The 21,360-nt window shown below is 35.9% G+C and overlaps 1 protein-coding gene across 1 annotated transcript; it reads right to left on the reverse strand.

Moving 5' to 3' along the window:
* Window positions 1-13,700: 13,700 nt before the first annotated feature.
* LOC122293500 (replication protein A 70 kDa DNA-binding subunit B-like) lies at window positions 13,701-15,724 on the reverse strand. The gene is made up of 8 exons (XM_043102078.1): window positions 15,423-15,724; window positions 15,247-15,343; window positions 15,023-15,147; window positions 14,864-14,942; window positions 14,623-14,755; window positions 14,148-14,305; window positions 13,928-14,045; window positions 13,701-13,853 (listed from the first exon to the last, which is right to left on the reverse strand). Exons 1-8 carry the CDS (start codon window positions 15,586-15,588, stop codon window positions 13,701-13,703), a joined length of 1,029 nt encoding a protein of 342 aa, XP_042958012.1. The 5' UTR covers window positions 15,589-15,724.
* Between the last annotated feature and the right edge of the window lie 5,636 nt (window positions 15,725-21,360).

Consider the following 21,360-nt stretch of genomic DNA (forward strand, 5'->3'; position numbering starts at 1 on the left):
TAAGACATTGTGCAAAATGAGGTGTTCGGCTAAGACACATGTGCCGAAACCCTCTATTGGAATTAAGTGGCCATTTGGTAAAGTGACCTTATGGTCATGAGAGTGAGAAACCAGTGAGTGAAAAAGGCTTCGGTCATGGCAGAGGTGATCGGTGGCACCGCTGTCCACCACCCAGTCACGATGGCTGTCAAAGGGAGAGAGGGAGGAAACGTTACCGACGAAGTTGGTAGCAGGAGGAGTCGGTTTGAGCAGATCAAGAAACTTGTAGTAGAGGTCCGGTGTTAGGCCAAGAATCGGAGAGGAAAGGGAGGCTTGGTGAGCCATCAGCTGCGAAGGGGGAGGGGGTTTTCTGAGAAGGGATGGCTGCTGTTTGCCCCGAGGTTCTCGTTCGGCTGGGTATCCCACGAGACGCCAGCATCGGTCACAGGTGTGACCGTGTTTTCCACATTCGGTGCAGTGCAGGGGCTTCCGTTGAGGACCACTGGAGTGAGCGGTGAAGATGTGGGTGGCTTCCTTTGCTGCTGCAGGCCTGATATGGAGGAGACGCTGTTGTTCCTCCTGAAAAAGAATAGAAAAAATTTTGGTGATAGGAGGAAGGGTTTCCATGGCTAAGATTTGGGTTCTAAGTTGGGAAAATGAGTCATTTAGGCCAAGTAAAAATTGGTAAACTCTTTCATCTTCAGCTTGTTGTTATATTTCTTTGAGGTCATTGGTTTTTTGTAAGTGGTTGAGTTCATCCCAAATTTGCTTGATTTGGTTGTAATACTCATGAACTGAATGGGTGTGCTGTTGTAGGGAAGATAATTCTCACTTAAGATGGTAAATTCATACATTATTATTGTGGCAAAAACGTGACTGAAGATCAAGCCACATGACTCATGGGTCGGTATGAAATTCAAGAGAATTGGCGATGGAGGGGCTGATGGAATTGAAGAGCCACGTAAGAACCATATCTTTAGTTTGGTTCCATTGTGGGTAATTTGTGGAGGTGGATTCGGGTGGGGGAAGAGTGCCATCAACAAAGGCTAATTTGTTTTTAGCATTAAGGGCACGGGTCATGGCTTTTTGCCATTTGAGAAAGTTGTCATCGGTGAGGAGACCGGATATAAGAATAAGGCTAGGAGAGTCAGAGGGGTGGAGAAGGTATGGAGATGAAGAGGGATTGGAAGGGAAAGCTATGAACACGGGAGAGGGAGGATTGGTTTTAGGCTGATACCATGTCAAGAATACAAAATTTCGTATTTCATTCACTTGATTTTTACATTGAGGCATGATTTGAATAAATAGATACAAGAATAAGTCTATCTAAGGTAACAAAAAAAAAAAAAAGTCTATCTAAGGTAACTAATTGAATATGGTAATTACAAAGTAAATGCTAATTTCCTAAAATCATGTTGTTATAAAAATGGAGAAGATTGTTGCTTGATTTGGAAATTGAGCTGTCAATAGCCCTTAAGGAATCAATCAATAAGCGGGAAGTGTTGACCACACAACGCTCAAGGAACCAAACAACAAGGTCTATCATGTGAGGACATATTTACTAGGAGCAACTTGCATATTACTCTATCTACACGACCATTATGATCTTCTGAGAAACCAATTACGCGTTAAAACCAAAAGAGAGAAACAAAAAAAGGGATGCTACCTTACACGGCTGAACCGCGATGGGTTCGGCGTCGATTTTGATGCCAAACCAAAACCCTATTGACACATAAAAAATCTCTTCTTCTCGATCGAAACCAATCGATAGAGATAAAGAGAACTGGTTGAAGTTTGATCTGCTAGCATTGATCGGTTCGACGGTTTGAGAATTGGTTTCCTTTTCTAAATTCACCAAACAACAATCAACGAAGCACTCCATCAAATTCACAATCCACACTTTGCATAACAGAATCACAACAACAAATTAACAACTATCTCATCACAGCCACCCAACACAACTCAAAAAAAAAAAAAAAAAAAAAACTTAAATGGACAAAAAGAATCAAAGGCATTGGTGATAGAGGAGAAGATGGTGGCTGCGTCCTGCTTGCGAGGTTGTGAGTGACAGAGAAGTCGAGAGAATGCATTTTAGACCAAACGGCACCGTTGCAGTTATCAATTTTTTTTTTTTTTTTTTTGTATCTTGCGTCCCCAAAAAGATGCTGTTTCACTCTTTTACACATATTTGAAAAAAAATAAAGATAGCTGACTTCAGCCGGTTCAGTGGTTTTTCCATGGGTTGAACTACGAACTGAACTAGCCGACGTCGGTTTGGCTTAGATCCTACTGCCGGTCGACCAGTTCTCTGTTGGTTTCAGTAGGTTCCTTGTGCTGGGGGCCAGTCTGATCGGTTCCGACTAGTTTTTCAATTTTCTGTACAGCCTTACTACCGTATAATACAATGAACTATTATGCTACTTTTGGTCTTTTCTCTTTCTAGTTTGAGAGTAAGATGAGATCAAATGATTTTAGATAAAAATTAAAAATTAAATAAAATATTATTAAAATATTACTTTTTAATATTATTATTTATAAATTTAAAAAATTAATATTATTATATTTTATGTAAAAATTTAAAAAAATTATAATGATAAGATGAATTGAAATGAATTGTTTCCTCTTCTCTCTCTCAACTCAGACTCCATCTATCTTCTGTTTAACGTATTTAATACCGGACAACAATTCTTCTTCAAGGAGCAGGAGCTGGTCTTCTTCGTTCTTGGTCCTGCTGCAGTCTGGATATAAATGTTGTGAAAATATAGATTTTCTTTGCATGTTATCGAAGATGACGCCAGATTTGATTTTGAATTTTTTATTTTTATTTACATATTGTAATAGATCTATTCTATGCATCTTCTCTCTTCTTTTGAATTTTGTGTCTTCGTTTTCTCTCTTCCAGTTTGTTTTTTGTTTTTTTTTTAAATTCCGTTTTCTATTTGTCTTCTCTAATCATGTTAGGTGAAGAATGGATGTTAAGTAACAGAGGCAGCCAACTTGACGGAAAACGCTTCTGATTCTTCACCTAAGGTTCTTCACCTTCGACGGAAACCACCTTCGGAATCTTCACCGACAACATCTTTGTCTGGGGTTTCTCTCTCAGCACGCCATTTCTATGTGTCTCTCTCTCATATGTTGTCCCTCTGGTATTTTTTTTTTTTTTTTTGGTTTTGGCAGGCTTTCGAATGTATTCCTAGGATGATGCGCGAGCCGTCGATGCTGGTGCGTGAGACCGAGGCAGAGCAGTTGGAGGAGAGGCAAAGCGACTGGGCGTACTCAAAACCCGTGGTGGTCCTTGACATCATCTGGAACTTCGCCTTTGTGGTAGTTGCTGCAACGGTCATGGTCCTCAGCCGGAACGAGTTGCTAGGCATGCCTCTCAGGGTCTGGATTGTGCTACGCTCTGAGAGGTGTGCTACACATGGTTTGCGTCTGCGTCGAGTATCGGAAGCTCCAGAGAAGGCGGCGGAGCCGGTTGGCGGCATTTAATTCTGTGGAAAATGGAGGAAATTTGAGCACGGGGTCAAGAGAGGATTCGGGGCAATACTGAAAAGCCATGACGGTCGGCAAGGGCCCTTAGGCCAAATCCCAAATACTTGGGATGAAGTTGGACGTGGAAAGATAGTTGCATGCGACATGCATGCAGAATTATACATGGGACGTGCCTGAAAAGAGTCACAGGAGACGTGCAAGCAGAGAAGAATTATGGGCACGTGAAGAATGAGATAATTAACTGGGAAGACTGGGTCACCTGCAAGACTAGGTCACTGGCATTACGGTTGCGAGTTTTTCGTCGTTAGTTATGCTACTTTTATTTCCGTGAGTCATGCTTTGTGTTTACGTATTGGTATTGTTCTGTTTCCAGTTTTCCTTTTATTTAAGGAGAAATGATATTTGCAGTTGTTATTATGTAAGTGGCGTGCAGTCATTTTGAAAAAAATGAATTAATATGAGACTTACATAAAAAAAACTAATTTTTTAACAGTGAACCCTATTCTTTTTTAAAGTGATTATGCGGCGTTTACAATTCTACAACTGTATGTAGCATTACTCTTATTTCAATTTCCTTATACATGGCTTGGCTTTATTTAAAGCAGCCGAAAGTTATCAATAAAGGCAAGTAATCAATTTTTTTCCAGAACTTTGTGGTACTTTCTCACCCGAAGAGAAATCCATTTATTTATTTGCATATTACGTGAGGTTGAGACCTATCAAATATGTAACATTGGAGGAGCATCTGGACAAGGATGACATGGAAGTGTTGTAAAGTAGACTTCCCACTCTCAGGATATCATGCGTGGCACACTGGCCGGCGATGTGTAGTGTTTAATATTAGTGTAGAGCGTGCCAATAGACTACACAACCTTTTTATATTGGTGTTTAATAATGAAAAGATCGTCCCTTTAAGCTTTTGGACGCAAGGGAGAGTTTTCATTTCAGAAATGTTTCTAATTGGTACATCCTGTAAGTATTGAACATGGAGACCAATGAAATAATGCTACATAGGGGATACAAGTTCTAGGAAATGCGGTGCGGTGCGCTGCAGTGGAACTTTAGATATTGAAGGAGTCTGAGTTCTAGACCCAACTCCTCCCCTCTCTCTCTACCCTAACCTCCCTCTCTCCTTAACTCTCCTCCTTGAATAACTGCGACATATCTGCACTCCCTTTCTCCTCTCCCTCCCCTTTTATCTCAGCCCCCAACAACACCAAGTACTTGAACCACAATACCGCCTACAAGTATTCTCGAGTGGGAAGCCTTCTCCCAAATTTTCCGTTGGTGGACATATGCTTAAATCAGGATAAGTTCTTCATAGGTCTGAGCCAAAACTCATCAAAACCACTTAAATTAGGTCCCCCTTAGCATCTTAAACCAAAAGTACATTCCAAAAGGTCGCAAATCCCTTCTAAATGCTTAAGTTGAAGAAGACCCAGAAGGGAAAAAATTGAACTTGCTAGCTTCGAACAGTTCCATATCCCACTACATTGTAGAGTTTCCAGCTTTCAAACACCAATGAACAGAACTTGAGCCAGCAAATCATCAATGAAAGTCAAAACTCTCGATTTTCTCAGATATATGATCACAAAAAATAAAAGTAAAAACAATTTTTTGGTAGATTTTTAAAAAACATAAGAAGAAAAATGAAAGAAAACGAAAAAAAAAAACTACAATAAATTGTACAATAGGGGTTGCAATGAATCTTTATTTTGGTTACTGATTTTTTCCTAATTTTACTGATCGTGAAGGAGGGGGAAAGGTTAGGGTTTGCTTCGAAGAGAGAGAGTGGGGTGGGTCTCGAACTCAGACCCTTTAATCTATGAAGTTCCTCCGCAGCTCATTCCACTGTCCAAAGCATGTATTTCCTACGTGACACTTCTCTATTAGTCTCCGTTGTTTTACACTTGATCTATCGGTTAGAAGTTATTCTCTTTTCTTTTTCAACATATAGCTGTTTTGAATAATGACAATATGCTACAATAAAAGTTTTAAAGCTTATCTCAATCATCAAACAAGTCAAATATTGTGAAAAAAAAAAGAAGAGATTTCTCAAAGCACACGGACCCACACGCGGAAAGCAAAAGAAAAAGCAAAAGAAAAGAAAAACTCACGCACGCGGGTTAGAAAAGCAGGGGTATGAAGGGGCGCACGAGGAACGAGACAGAGTGCAAAATTTTTGCTTTCGCTTTTGACGTGCGAGTAGGGCTGTGCTCCGATTTCGACTCCGTCGGAATCGGAATTTCGACTTCCGACTCCGACTTTTATCGGAGTCGAAATCGAGCTCCGATTCCGATTCCGAGAGGAATCGGAGTTCGATTCCGTTCGGAATTCGGAATTCCGATTACTGTCGGTCGTCGGATTTCCCATCGGGGTCGGAATTCCGACTTCCGACTTTAATTCCGACTTTGATACGTTTTATATATATATATATATTTTGGTTTTAAAATTTATTTTATCCCTATTTTCAAAGCTTGAAAATTATATAATGACTTGAACACGTTAAAGCGTGTTATGATGAGTATAATGACTTGAAAATTATATAATTTTCCTGGTATAACGAGTATTATGGACAATATTTTCAAACACGTTAAAGCGTATAATTAATTAATGAATTAATTAATTTTCCTGGTATAACGAGTATTATGGGCAATATTTTCAATCACGTTAAAGCGTATAATTAATTAATGAATTAATTAATTTTCCTGGTATAACGAGTAGTATGGACAATATTTTCAATGCAAAAGGTCAAATATATCTGAGCACGTTAGACTGCATAATTAATTATTATACATAAATCAGAAAGTCCTAAACAATTAATAATAGGAATAACAGCCTATTTCAAAGTTTGATTAAACAGTCCATAAAAATAAACATTTTGATTCAACCAAAATAAAAAACATCACTTGCACTTTGCAGCATCGTACTTGGTCATTTGAAAAGTATTCAATCAATAAATATAACTAAATATTGATACAGAAAATTAAACACAATAAAAGTAAAATTTAATTACCATTAATACCAATAAAGATTAAGTTAATTCGGACATCAACTTATCTTTATCCATACTCCATCATTCATCGGCAACTATACTGGGGTTCACAATTACATCTGTGAAATGATAAAAAAATATAAATTAAATAAATTTCTGAAATCATAAAAACAATTAAAATAATCAATAATAAAAAATCAAGTAAAATAAGGTTACCATCTTCAAGCCTATAGCTCTCATCATCAATGCCAATGCTATCTAGTTCAAGGGGTGTATCACTGATCCAGTTCTGTGTGCAAACGAGGGCCTCCACGGTTGACGGTGACAAAGAACTCCGGAAAGCATCCAAGACTCGACCTCCAGTGCTAAACGCCGACTCAGATGCAACCGTCGTAATAGGAATGGCTAGCACATCTCGGGCAATACGGGAAAGGATTGGATACTTGATGGAATTAGCCTTCCACCAAATACATATCTCAAATGCAGGACTAGGTGCCTCGACCTCTTCCATAAAATACCGTTCAAGCTCTGAAGTACACCCCATAATATTCTTCGATGCAACGAGCTGATGATACTCGTTCATGATGTCGTAATTCCTACGGCGTCGAGGCAATGTGTCAGTCAGGCTAAAGTCATCAGAGGGAGGTGTCAGAGTCACGTGTGAGGTACCCGCTGAAGATGAAGGCTGTCCACTATTTTTGTAGTGGTTGTACAAGTCATCGAGATCAGTTTTCAGCGCTGTAATAAACGATGCAGCCTTCATTGCCCCGAGGACGGAATTTGCCCAATATTCTATCACGGCCAACTTGATTCGGGGGTCAAGGATCACAGCTACAAAGAGTAATCTATTTATCTTCTCAATTTGCCCCCAATATTTATTATATTTGGACAACATCCTCTGAGCCATACCAGATAACAGTCTGCTAGGGTCATCGCAACCATCTTCCAAGTGGTGGTGTAGTGTCGAGATCTGACTGAACCACAAGTTTGCAGTTGTGTATGTGGATCCAGATATTTTCATTGTAATATCATAAAAAATATGCAAAAATGTGATAAAGAATCCTACACTCGTCCAATCATGTGTGTCCGGCGGACCGAGCCTCTTTCCTGCAGGCTCCAGCAAAGCATACCGCAGACCCCCATCTTCCACCTCCATCCGCTCAAACACTTTTTGGTACCTCTGTGCCACATCCAACATCATGTATGTAGAGTTCCATCGAGTGGGAACGTCCAAGCACAGCGTCCGAGAATGTTTTATCCCAAGTTGTTCTTCTATTGTCCTGAATTTTTTCAGCCTTTGCGGGGAAGTCCTCACATACCGCACAATGTTGCGGACTTTTGTAATGGAATCGTCAACCTCTTTCAACCCTTCAGTCACAATCAGGTTGATTATGTGAGCACAACAACGAATATGGATAAACTCATGGTCCCGGATGACATCATCTCTCACTCTCGTATTCCGCTTGAACCATTCAATTGCAGTATCATTAGCACTGGCATTGTCAACTGTAATGCATAAAACTTTCTGTATTCCCCAATCTTTCAAGTAATCATCCATCGCTGCCCCAATTGATGCACCCTTATGATCAATTATTTCTTTGAATCCAATAATCCGTTTTTTTAAAGTCCATGAACAGTCTATGTAGTGTGCTGTAATACACATGTATGAAACATTCTGTATAGACGTCCATGTGTCAGTCGTAAATGAGACTCTCTGGCCAGTCGTCACAAACATTTTTCTCATCTCAGCCTTCTCTTTCAAGTGCCTTTTCATACAATCTCGCATCACTGTATACCGTGACGACATTGGGAATCGTGGCTCAATAAGCTTGATAAATGATCGGAACCCTGGTTTCTCAACTGTAGTAAAAGGCAGCTCATCTTTGATGATCATCTCGGCAAGCGCATCTCTCAACATCTTCTCACTATATTGAGGGATGACCATTTTCTTGGATTGCGTACCATCAGTTGCAGTAGAAGTTTCATAACTTAGCGTTGTTTGATCTCGGGCTGCCAATCCTTTCGCTATCTTATACCTCTGGCAACTATTTAGATGTGATATCAAACCAGCAGTGCCTTGTTTCTTTGAATGACATGCAACTTCTGTGCCACAATGGTTGCAAGCTACGTGCGGCTCCGAGGGATCACTGTCAACCTTTGTGAAATGTTCCCACGTCCACGATCTTTTTTTATTTGATCGTGGACGTGGTGGTCTGGTCCTCGTGGATGAAGGTGGTGGTACATCCGGCTCATCCCCAAGCCCCATCTCCTCCTCATCATTAAATGTATCCTCATCTTCTATGTTTACCGGGAGTGGGAATCGACTACTTGCACATGAAGTTTGTGCTCTGGAAGTGGGTCTGGATCTCGGTGCTGGGGACGAAATTGTGGCATCCTGATCTTGTTCTGGCATCCCATATGGTTCTTCCTCCATAGCTAATGTCTTTCCAAAGCCTTGGAGGTTTGGGATTCACTGAAACAGAAAGGGATCCTTCCCAGTATTATCACCTATAACACTATAATGGTTGAAAATGGTTGAAAATGAAACTTTACATGATCAGCCCTCACAAATGCCCAAGGAAGATGTGGTAACTCACGAATCCCTAGAGGAATTTGATTCAAGTTCTATTGCTTATTCAGAACAGATCAACGAGCTGTGTACTCAAGGGAAATACAAGGACACAATTAGGGGTGAGCATCGGCCGGTCCGGACCGGCAAAACCGACCGGACCGGCACTATTTGGACCGGACCGGACCGGACCGAATTGGGTCCGGTCCGGTCCGGTCCCATTTTTAAGGGACCGAAAAGATTCGGTCCGGTCCCGGTCCGGGAGTTTTTCACCCCGGACCGGACCGGACCGGACCGAATAAAAAAAAAAAAAATATTATTTATATAATAGTATTAGCATATTACTAATATATATAATAGTATACTATATGTATATATATTAAATATATTACAATATAATTACATAAATATTAAAAAAAATGTCATTAAATATTAGCATATTATATAAATATATAGTTATCACTATTACTATTATTACATATAGTTATTAGTTATAGTATAGTTATTATTACATATATTTATTAGTTATAGTATTATTACTAATAGACTAATAGTATTAGCATATTACTAATATATATATAATACTATATGTATATATATTAAATATATTACAATATAATTACATAAATATTAAAAAAAATGTCATTAGATAAAAAAAAAAAAAAAAAAAAAAAAAAACCTTGGACCGAATGGACCGACCGGACCGGACCGGACCGAATAGGACCGGACCGGACCGGTCCTGATGGAGTTCGGTCCGGTCCAGGGTTGGAAAACCCTGGACCGAATAGGTCCGGTCCGGTCCACAAAACCTCCCCGGACCGGACCGGACCGGACCGAACTCACCCCTAGACACAATGCACTTTTATGAAGAATCGACTCAAAAAGGTGTCACCCTCAATAAATCAACCTTATTTAATTTGATGGATGGGCTGATCAAGAGGCGAAAGAGTATATCAAAGGCTGCTCGAACTTAGTGACTCCTACATCTCTTATGGACGGTATCCAATGGTGTTACTCATCATCATGTTTTTGCATGGCTTTGCACGTAGATGGGAAGAAATTCAGGTTTTTTTTTAATTACTTTTTCATTCTTGTTACTTCAAATACTTAAATGGTTCTGATGAAGAGTGGAGCTATTAATGACCTAGAGAGGATGGTTTTAAAAAATTATTTGTATACACTTCTTGACTCATGTTGGAAGGTGATGTAACTGTAAGAAGAGGTGCTGCAGTTATATGATGATAATCAATGATACCGAGTGAGTTATTTCCTCTTTTATTCTTTATTAAAAGAATTACCTAGGGGAGAGCAGTGCAACTGAGGAATGACATATAGGGCTGTAGAAATTTTTGAAAATTTCGACTCCGATTGAACTTCGTTCTGATCCCAACTTTAACTATTATCCAGTAGCGGCAATCATGAATATATTCCCCACTTAAGATGTGATAATTGTAGATGTGTTGTTTTATATTTAATTAGACTATTATTTACTTTTTGTGGTATATATATTGTCCTAGTTGTGCTGTCAATAAAATCTATTCGATTTTATTTTTTAGGTTATCATTCTAAAATTAAATAAGAGTTTGCTTTGATAAATTTTGTAGTTATGAATCATGAACACAGACATGTGATGGTTCTTGTTGGGAAATCGAAATTCGTTTTTTCCTAGAATTTATTGTATATTATGTATTTCTGGATAGTCATATTTCTTTGACATTTTGTTAACTATCATTTCCCTGACTATCAAATTGACTCTGTATGGATGATTTTTTTAATCTTCTTGATCATTAATTTAAGTATGAAGACTTTTGTTTTTAATGAGGAATTTGAATATATAATTTGGGTTAGCTTTGGTTGTGCAAGGCATAATTGGACATTAAAGGCTATCTAGCCAAGAATGGGGATAGTTTTAAAATGGGAACCTAGAGATTGCTAGAAGTTGACAAAGGAGAAACTTCTGTATAATGGTCTCGCAACTAATTCCATCATAACTAATTGAACATTTTGTTTAAGACATTTGAGAAACAATCATAACTAATTGATAAATGAAATAACGTGGTCATTAAGCTAATTCATGGGAGAACATGCATCAAGTATTTGCATCCTTTGATTCAGTTGGGAGGTGATCGGAAGGGTTATTTGTGAGGGTTGGCCGTGACATTTCTTTGTGACATTTCCACAAACACGTAGGCCGTAGCCTTCAAACTCCATCCAACTAACACACCGGCTGAAAAAGACCATCATCCTCCTCAATACATTCACGGCCAACGTAGAAAACAGAACATCCAATTTCCAATTTCCAATTCTCAAATACATCCGGCTCAAAAATTTGGAGTAAACACAATACAAAAATATATATTTACCTCTTGTATTATCTTGGTTCCAAGTGGTGGTACGGCGGCGACTCGGCGACGATGACCTAACGCCAATTTACGGCGGACTGGTGTACAATGGGGGGCTGTGGCAGCTGAGGTCCGTGAGCCGTGAGCGTGAGGGGAGAGTGGGAGAAATGGTTGAGTCTGAGCTTATGGTCGAGGACTCCGAGTGACGGAGTGAGAAATGGGTTATGGCCCTCGCGCAGGGCCGGAGGCCATTAAGCCGTGACTCAAAGTTCAAACGGTGTCGTTCTCATTTAAATGGAACGACGCCGTTCAAAGTTACAGGTCGACAAAAACCAGATGCAAAACGGCGTCGTTTTGCATTTGATTTTTTTTTTTTAAAAAGTCGGAATCGGAATCGGAATTCGAAACCATTCAATTTACCGATTCCGATTCCGACTTCTGTTACGGAGTCGGAATCCTCCGACTTCCGAATCCGACTTCCGACTTCTGTTACGAAGTCGGAATCGGAGCGGAAGTCGGCCGGAATCGAGCACTTCGGAATTTTGCACACCCCTACGTGCGAGACAACCACTGCTCAGCTGTGATCTACCCCTTCATCTCCTTTACTAAACGGAAAATGGTGGGAGCCCGCGGAGGCTACTGCCGAGTTTTTTTTTTAATAATTAAGTAAGTATTTTTTTAATAATATTATATCTAAAACAAAAATAAAAATGTTATAAAAATATATATTAAAAAAAAAACACACATAAAATTAACTAGCGGGTGGAAGACTGTGGTACCAATATGTACCATAGATATATTTCATCATTCTTTTTTTTTTCTTAAATTCCAGTACAAAGGATATTTTATTACATTAATAGTTACATCATTTATGATAGCTTTCCAAGCAAATTAGTTGGCTATCACAGAAGCTTTCAATAATAACGAAACAGACCAAACTACGAAGGATTCATGATGATCTCTTACACTTTAGAGTAATGCTATTCATCTAATACCACAACAATATTATTTAATGCCACATTTGAAATTATTTATTATATTTTATTTTATCATCTAATACTACATTATAAAATAAAAAAATATAATAAAAAATAAAATGACGAATAGATGTTTTTATATATAATATGCGCCGATGGCCAAGAGCCAGCAGACAATTAATTAGGTATTTTCCTTCAGCTTTCTAAGTTGAATTTAGCTTAATGACGAGGAGAAAACCGCATAATTCTCTCATAGATTTCCAAACATCTATTTTGTTTGATTTGATGGATATTATATATTGTTATGCGCGTAAAAGGCTCTGAAAATTTCAAACCAATTCCAACGTCTGCTTCTTAATTGAACAATTAAGGGAATAATTGGGAGGGCAATTATTTTAACATTCGAGTCATGACCTTTGGGTAAGGTTGGTTTGTCTACGTCACTTTTCAAGTGGGGTTGTCGTGTTTATTTTGTCTGCATAAACCTTACAACCTTGTTATAATTACATGATTACCATAATCAATTCCACAAATTAAAAATTAAAAAACCTCTGTAGATTATATGGTACCTTAATTAAACTACGTTCATGATTTCAAATCCTATATTCATCGTATATGAATTAGAAGTGCTAGATTTAAAAAAAAAAAAATTACAAATTAACCGTAATTTAACGTGATGGGTCAAATATACTTTATAATAAAATATACTCTATAATTTAATATATTATATCATATTATATATGTTTATATATATATTTTTTGGAAGATTCCTTCAAGGATGACTTGTTTTTATAATTTTACCATATCGAAAAATAATGTGGTACTGTAAGAGCAAAGTTCTTGAAAAAAGACAACTTAGATGAATATCAAACGCACAATTTTTTTTTTTTAATCTATTTGATGTTGTAAACGATATTATAAATCAAATCAAATAAAATATTATTATTTAATATTTGTTACACGTGGGATTACCATCCCATTAATCACGGAATGGCTAGATTTTGATCCTTTTCAAACTAAATTATTCTATGCTGATTGAACAAAAGTGACAGTAATGTGCGGGTATATATATACCAGTAAAGCAGCACGTGCGATGCACGTGTGCCCAATCGATATTTTTCTTAAGTGTAACAATTTAAAAATTTTTCAATTTAGCTATAAATAGACAGAATTTTATCTATATTTTAACAATTTTCTTCCTCTTCATAATAAACATTATATATATTGTTTGCAAAATATTCATTGCTATAATACAGCACTCTAATAAACATAACTACAACTATACACGAGTACCCTGTACTTATATACTACAATAGTCAAAAGTTTCAAAAGAAAAGTCTGGAAACTCATTCTGCTGTTCCTGGGACGTTATTAACAGATAATACAGTAAGTTTGTTTTGGCGTAACCTCCCAGATTCATTCATCTGCGCGCCCAAGACTATGATCCATTCATTATTTTCAATGTTGTTTGCAATGTTTTCAATATAAGGCAGATGTTCCTGTAACAATGAAAAAACATACAAAAAGATAATGTATCAAAATTTTTAAACGTATTTAAATGTATAGATTTTACCTCGTATGTACGGTCTATAAGATCAACAGCTATGCATCCCAAAATTTCCTCTGCCAAAGATCCAAAAATAACGGGTGTCGATGTGGTATCATCATACACATCTAAATAAACTCGACACCTGACAGTAATAAATAAATTATCATTCGTTGATATCAGCAAATAAAATGTTCTAACTACCATGTAAAAATTTTTAATTTCAAAATATGAGAAAAATGTTTACCTTGCCCGTGCAATTGCTGCATTCTTGCAACTATAACATATGAAGTTTTCACTGAGGTCATAGCCAGTTGCCTTGTTACAATTCTCGCATGATACGTAGTGGAATGACTGGTGAAAATCAACCATTCTAAATTTGCCTCTAACCAAATATGTGGACCTCTGCATTAAGACAAAATAACTATGTGCACTAATCAACATCTAAACAATACCGTATAGAAGGATTCGAAATTCACCCTTATTACATAAATTAAATCCAACAAACAATCAACATTTCAAATTGAAGCATATGCACAGTTCTGAATCCACAGCACACAATTCACAAATTGCCATCTTCCATCTCCATTTCATTCCAACCAACCTCCAATCTCCATGTCCCAAAAACTTAGAATAGAATTAAACAATTCCAAAGAGTGAAAAAATGAATTGTATTCTTTAAAATAAGAAATTTGGCTTTAAAAAAAGAGAGAAAAATATACCGCCATTGCTGGAGCAGATATCAGTTTTTCTGCGATTTCAAATACTTTTATGATTGGATCGGTAGAACTACTTGAAGCTGATCCAAAACTATTTCCAATGATTTCTTCCAGCAATTTATCATTTTGTGCTGCCCTGAAAATTTGAATTAGTAAATAAAGTTAAACATCAATAGAAACAAAGAAAGATTTACAATGAAAAAAATCACATTAAATTTATAGTGTATTTAAATAAGTTATTTACCATGTACGTAATGCAACAAAAGATGAAAGAAGGGGTTCAACAATAAAGACACTCGTCAGTCTTGATGACAGCGATAGGCCTATATTATAAACATGAATGAATAAATATACAAGTATAAGATGTACAATTAACAACAATGTTAATATTAACAGGAAGTACCATTATAAGAAGAAACTTTGATCCGTGTTCCTAAAATAATTGGCTTTGCCAGAATAAGGTCAGAAATTTCGCGGCATTCGTCATGAACAAAGCGATTCCACATTGTTAAACGCAGGAGTTTTAGACTATTAAAAATGATAAATGGTGTTAAATTCATCATAATAAAACAATTATAATATATTAATCTAAAAATTTTATCAATGTGAGACAATATACGTTCATACCCTGGATCAATCAAGTATATCTCTTGGATCAACGATTTTCCATGGTTCGTATTCACTTCATTTGGCGGGTTCATATGAATTGCAAGTGCCAAAATATCTAGTTTAGGAAAAAAGAAATTCTTACTTTGCAGTGAGAGGGAACTATATAAAAATATCGACATTTATATAGTAGTTACCTATTTCAGCATCTGTGTCTATGTGTACGCCAAGTTCATTCAAAGGAACAAGGTTATATTCTGGCGGTCTAAGTGCTGGCTCGTCTTCTTCGATCTCTTCAACAATGGTCTTGGAGTTTATTGTCCATTGAAACTGATATAGTCCTCTTTGATGCCTTGGATCCATTGTTCTTACCAAAGCATTTGCGATATAGTATGATTGGTAGATATACAGTGTATCATTACGTAGATCGATGTCTTTCCCAAAGATCACTGCCTGCACGCGATTTCCCTGTAAGAAGACAATGAATAAATTTAATTGTTTAATTTTGAACTATACACAAAATAATGATAAGTAATGAAGAATAATATTTTAATACCTCAGAATCTAAAAGTATCAAATTTTGGTATTTTGTTGCTGAATTTTGCGCCCTACGTTTTGGTGACTTTTCTGTAACGATCATTTTGATCTTCCAATTTCTTGTGGCTGGAGTAATGTCCCTAACAGATGTATACACGGTCCGCATGTTCACTGTAATTAAAAATTAGATGACAAACAAATGTGAATATATAACAAAAAAATTTATAGAATTATAAAATGAAAAAAAAAAAACAGTATATGAATAATAATAACATAAAAGAATTGGAACACTCACATGATATTACAAAAGACATCAAAATAATTGGGACACTTGCATGATATTATAATGAATTTGTTAATCTTAAAAAATTTCTATATACAATGTTTTTTGTATAATTTGTTTCATAAACAGCACTTGTTGTTGGTCTTATGAGCATTTTGACCGAATCAGCAGTCTTAGCTCTTGAAAGTGCAACATATAACTGTCCATGAGAAAAGACAAGTTCTGGTAAGTATATCTCGACAGAATTTAACGTTTGTCCCTGTGATTTATTTACTGTCATTGCAAAACTTAACCTAACAGGAAATTGTGTCCTCTTAAATGGGAAGCCGTTATTTTTAGTTGTTTATGGTAAAAATGCAATTCTAGGTATAAAAACTCTTTTACCACTGTGGTGACCAGATGAAATTCATGCATCAATCAGATTACGACTAAAATTGCAACAAGTTAATCGTGTTCCATTACAAAGACCTTCTGAAGGATTAATATTTCTAACTAACATAATAGGACAATTTCTTTTAAGTAACAATTCATGTGGTGGCAATCCGTTCGGTGTCAATGTATTTAAAAAATCTTCCATAATACCTTGTTCAGATACATCAATTGTTTCATCAAAGCTATAATATCGTACAACGTCGCCAAGGAATTTGTTAATGAGAATAGTATTTATTTCATCAACTGACCGATTTTTTGGAGTTAATACAGCTCGATTTGACATTTCTATTAAATTGTCTGGATAGTTAGAAATATTTCCAAAAACAGCATCTAATAAAGAATTTAGAGAGTCAAGATCATTGGTATAGGGAATGGTCATTTCTTTGGAAATTTTGATATTTTCGTCAATAGTTATGGGTGCGTTACCATTGCCAACTTCAATTAAATAATGCGAGAAATCTGGATCTAATCTGGCTCTCATATTTTTTGTTAATTTTATTTTTTTAAAAATAGACCATAAATAAGAAGAAGCTAAGCTTGAATCAATCTGTTGTTCTTTTGTGCTATTACGAATCACAGGTAATACTTGTCAAAAGTCTCCACCAAAAACAATAACTTTCCCACCAAAAGGGAGATCTGTATCATTAATATCTTGCAACATTTTATCTAATGCTTCTATTGAATGTTTTGTAGACATGGGTGCTTCATCCCATATAATTAATTTTGCAAGTCGTAATAATTTAGCAAGATTTCCCTGTTTACTCACATTACATGTGCTGTTTTTATATGCATTTAATGGAATCTTAAATCTTGAATGTGCTGTTCGTCCTCCAGGTAAGATGGAGGCAGCAACACCGGATGACGCAGTTGCAAGTGCTATCATATTTTTCGATCTAATTTCTGCTAGAAGTGCTCTATATAGAAAAGTTTTATCGGTACCAGCAGGGCCATCAACGAAAAAAGCACCAGCTTTATTTGATACTAATGTATGCAATATCAAATCATACGCATTTTTTTGTTCAGAATTTAGGACTTGTGATGCAAGTAGATCTTCAGTTGGAATTGTGACTACTCGTTCGTCGTCAATTTCTCTATTTGTAAATTCATTTTGATCGTAAAATATATCGGCAGGAACAAAACGATACATATTTATATCTTTTCCCATAGATTCTAGTGTGGAAGCAATATCTTGTAGAACCATCTTCCTAACAACTGTTGACGACACGTTTCTTATAAGAAAATCTGTAGACATTTCTTTTTCAAATCGCTCCCAAAGTTCTTTTGGGTTCGTAGGATTGCAATACACCAAAATTGTTGAGAAAAGGTGTCTTAAACTACTTGGTATCTGATATAGACAAGCTTCTTCTAAACAATCTTCTAAGCTACTATCTTTGTTTAACAAACCATGAGAAGTAGCTGCTTCACGATACGTTGGTAGTACAACACCATTAACTGTTCTTAATTTCTCAAATGACGTTGCTCCTCTGATATGATTCAATAACATCCGTAGATAATATCTTTCACCTTCAAATGGATTGGCTGTAACAATTCGGCCTATAACAGTTTTTTTTTCCTCGGAGTCCAAATTCTACATTGTGAATCCCAAACAAATTTTTTAGGAAATTCTCTATACAACAATTTTCGTGCATTCTCGTCAATTTGGTTTCTATAAAAGAATTCTGTCAACATCGATTTTTTGGATGTATACGAGTTTAACACATTGTTTAGATCTTCGTGTGCACGAAAAGACACCAAATGTTGATCTTCTAGATGTAGGTGCAAACTATAAACTGATGGATACATTTCGTTAAGCGTGAAACCGTATATTCTCCACATTGCTTCAGGTGGAGTAATCCATCTTCCCGATTGAAATTGTTCGATTTCGTCAATTTGTTGGTTATTTTCTTTGCTAATGATATTGAAAGCAACACGATCATGTCCTTTATAAATATACTTGTATAAATATTTAACAGCTTTAACTGTACAACAAATCTCAACGTTAATATGACAATTATATTTGGAAACAAGATACGGATTGTATGGAACAACCCACCGATTGTCTAAATCTTTTCCTCTAATTCTAGCAATGACTCCATTGTTAGAACGTTTGTATGACGGGAAACAATCAGTTCCAACAGTTGTATTAGCTGTAAATTCTTACAGATGCCGTCTTTGTCCATACATATATTGGCTAGATTTAATATTCCGCAAGGACCATGCATCATGTGTCTAAGGACGACTTTATATAAATGTAAATTTATCGTTTTGTTAGGTATTTCTGCTGAAACAATTTCGTCAAAAGTTTCAGGTGCATAAATTCTCCAGTCTTTCTGAAGTATAATTAAGAAATGAACATGTGGTAGACCTCTTTTTTGATATTCGATGGTATAAACATATGCTGCAACCTTACCAAAAATTTCTCGCTTAAACAGATCAATCTTCAATTCTTCTAATTTTGCTCTAAAGATTCTTGCAATTAAATCGGGGCGGTTCTGAACTTCTTCATGTGGATTTAGTTGTTCTAAGATTTCTTCCCAATTTGGATTACATGTCATGGTTAGAAATATATCAGGTTTGCCAAAACGTTGAACTAATGCCATTGCTTCCATATATCTCTTCCGCATATCTCTTGGACCTCCAATAAAAGATGAAGGTAGAATAATCCGTTTTCCAATATTGGATGCGCAAGTTTCTCCAACTGAAAGACTATCTACAATACCTTGATACACATCTGATCTAATCTCATGTTGTTTCGAGCAAAAATAATCTAGTTTTGACGTTTCAATTTTAATGTACATATCGACAACAAATTGTTGCAGCAAATGACCAGATAGTAACAAAATCGACATGTACATATCTCTTATTTGTAATTTGAAACAATAATATTCACGACATAAAACCGTTGGTACTTTCTTCTTATTCTTCAAAACTGAAAATATGATAAAATATAGTTTATAAAATTTAGATGAAACTAAAATACATAATTAAATTTACATAAATTTTTTATTACCTTGGCCTTCTTTCCGAAGAAATTCTTCCGTGCTATTTGAATGTTCAATAAAGTGTGATTCTAATGCCTGGGCATTTAACGACATCGTTCCTCTTTCTACTTTTTTGATTCCCTGGTGCCAACCCGAGTCACCGAAAGGAAACAATAATGGGTATTGTAATGGATCATAACATCCAAAATAATATTGAACAATATGACTGCCTCCTGCTTTGTTAGAAACAATAATGTCTCGACCTTTTTGTTCTGTACAGTTGTCAGTTTCTGTCCATATAGCTGCTACTTGCGATACCAACGGAGCATTGTAAACACGTTGGTCTAAATCAATATCTGATCTTATACGAATTGTATGATTTTCAAGACTTGAAATGTTGCTGAGGGTTCTAAAGAAGCGACAGTATGGATTAACCTCAAGTATATCCATTAATCGAGCAATGATAGAAGGATCTAATCTTTCTGCGTCATGAATACGATTTTCTAACTCGTGCTCCGTATCGAAGAAATATAGTTGTAAATATGAAGGATGCCTATCTTCAGGAACTAAATCCTCAATATAATGATACATCTGTCCCTGAACTCTAAACGTGTAGATTCCTCTGTTTCGTCTGCATAATTCTTTATCAAATATAACTCCAAATGATGTGAAAGCGAATTTATTATTGTACGTGCGTGCATATGTACAGAACTTTTTAGACTCGACTGAATTAGAAGTGAATAATTGATAAAGCTCATCTGAAAATTGATTACGGCTCAACGCTATTGTCCCATCAGCGCAACAAAAGCCGTTTGGTTCATGGTAAAATTTTCTTGCTCCACAATATTGGCACGAAAGCACAAAGGGTAAGTGGTTTGCCTCCAAAATGTCAGTTTGTAATATTCGTCTGAAAGAAGTACCAACTGATGAAGTTTTCTGAACACTACCAGAGTTGCAAGTTTCTATTCTAGATAGAGTAGATGCGGTCCTATGTATAATGTTACCAGAAGTGTTAATATTTGACGAAGATCCAATTTCTCTTGTACAAATAATTTCATCATCGTTTGAATTATAAGATACATTACGTTGAAATCTTGCTTCTGTTTGTTTTTTCTTACTTCTGCATTCTTTCAGTTCAGCATACCTCTGCCGCTTTTTTTGACGTAGTTCTTCTTTCTTCTCCTTTGATTGAGCAGCGTACCAATTTTTTTTTTTCCAACACCATTTCCAGATTCTTCAAAATTTATTTTTAAAGAATTTTAGATACAAATTAGTGAAGATACAATTTATGAAATTTTAATGTTCTATGTAATAATATCGGCTTACCAGTTAGCATTCTTAGAACGAATCACAAATTTTGTAGGAATTTGATAGACTAAGAAGACATAAATAACAACTTGTCAAACATGCAGACATACAAAACAGAGAAACGAATATCCAAGGAAAGAAAAAAAAAAAACAAGCTTGCAATTATGTATCTCTAAAGCATAAAGAAATATTATATATAAATAATAGCATATGATTAACATTCATATCAAACCAAATATTAAATAACAATCTTATTGATTTGTAAAATAACATAGACAAATGAATTCATAAAATAATACAAAATAAATAGAGGAACATTTATTTATATGGATAATAACAAAACATACCTGGAGATAGAGGACAAATGAAAGATCAGTGGAAAATGAGGAGATCACGACCCAGCAAATCGAGGAGCACAAAGACAACAACACATGCAACAACTTTGCTGTAAATGAATATATTATAAAACATCACACAACCACTCTGATAATATATTATTATTTATTAAATAAGACTATATTAACATATCAAAAATTAATCTGTTAATAACGTTAAAATAATTTAATTTGTTAACACTTATTTATTAAAATTTTA

Source organism: Carya illinoinensis, chromosome 14, assembly GCF_018687715.1.
Source record: "Carya illinoinensis cultivar Pawnee chromosome 14, C.illinoinensisPawnee_v1, whole genome shotgun sequence".
NCBI lineage: Eukaryota > Viridiplantae > Streptophyta > Magnoliopsida > Fagales > Juglandaceae > Carya > Carya illinoinensis.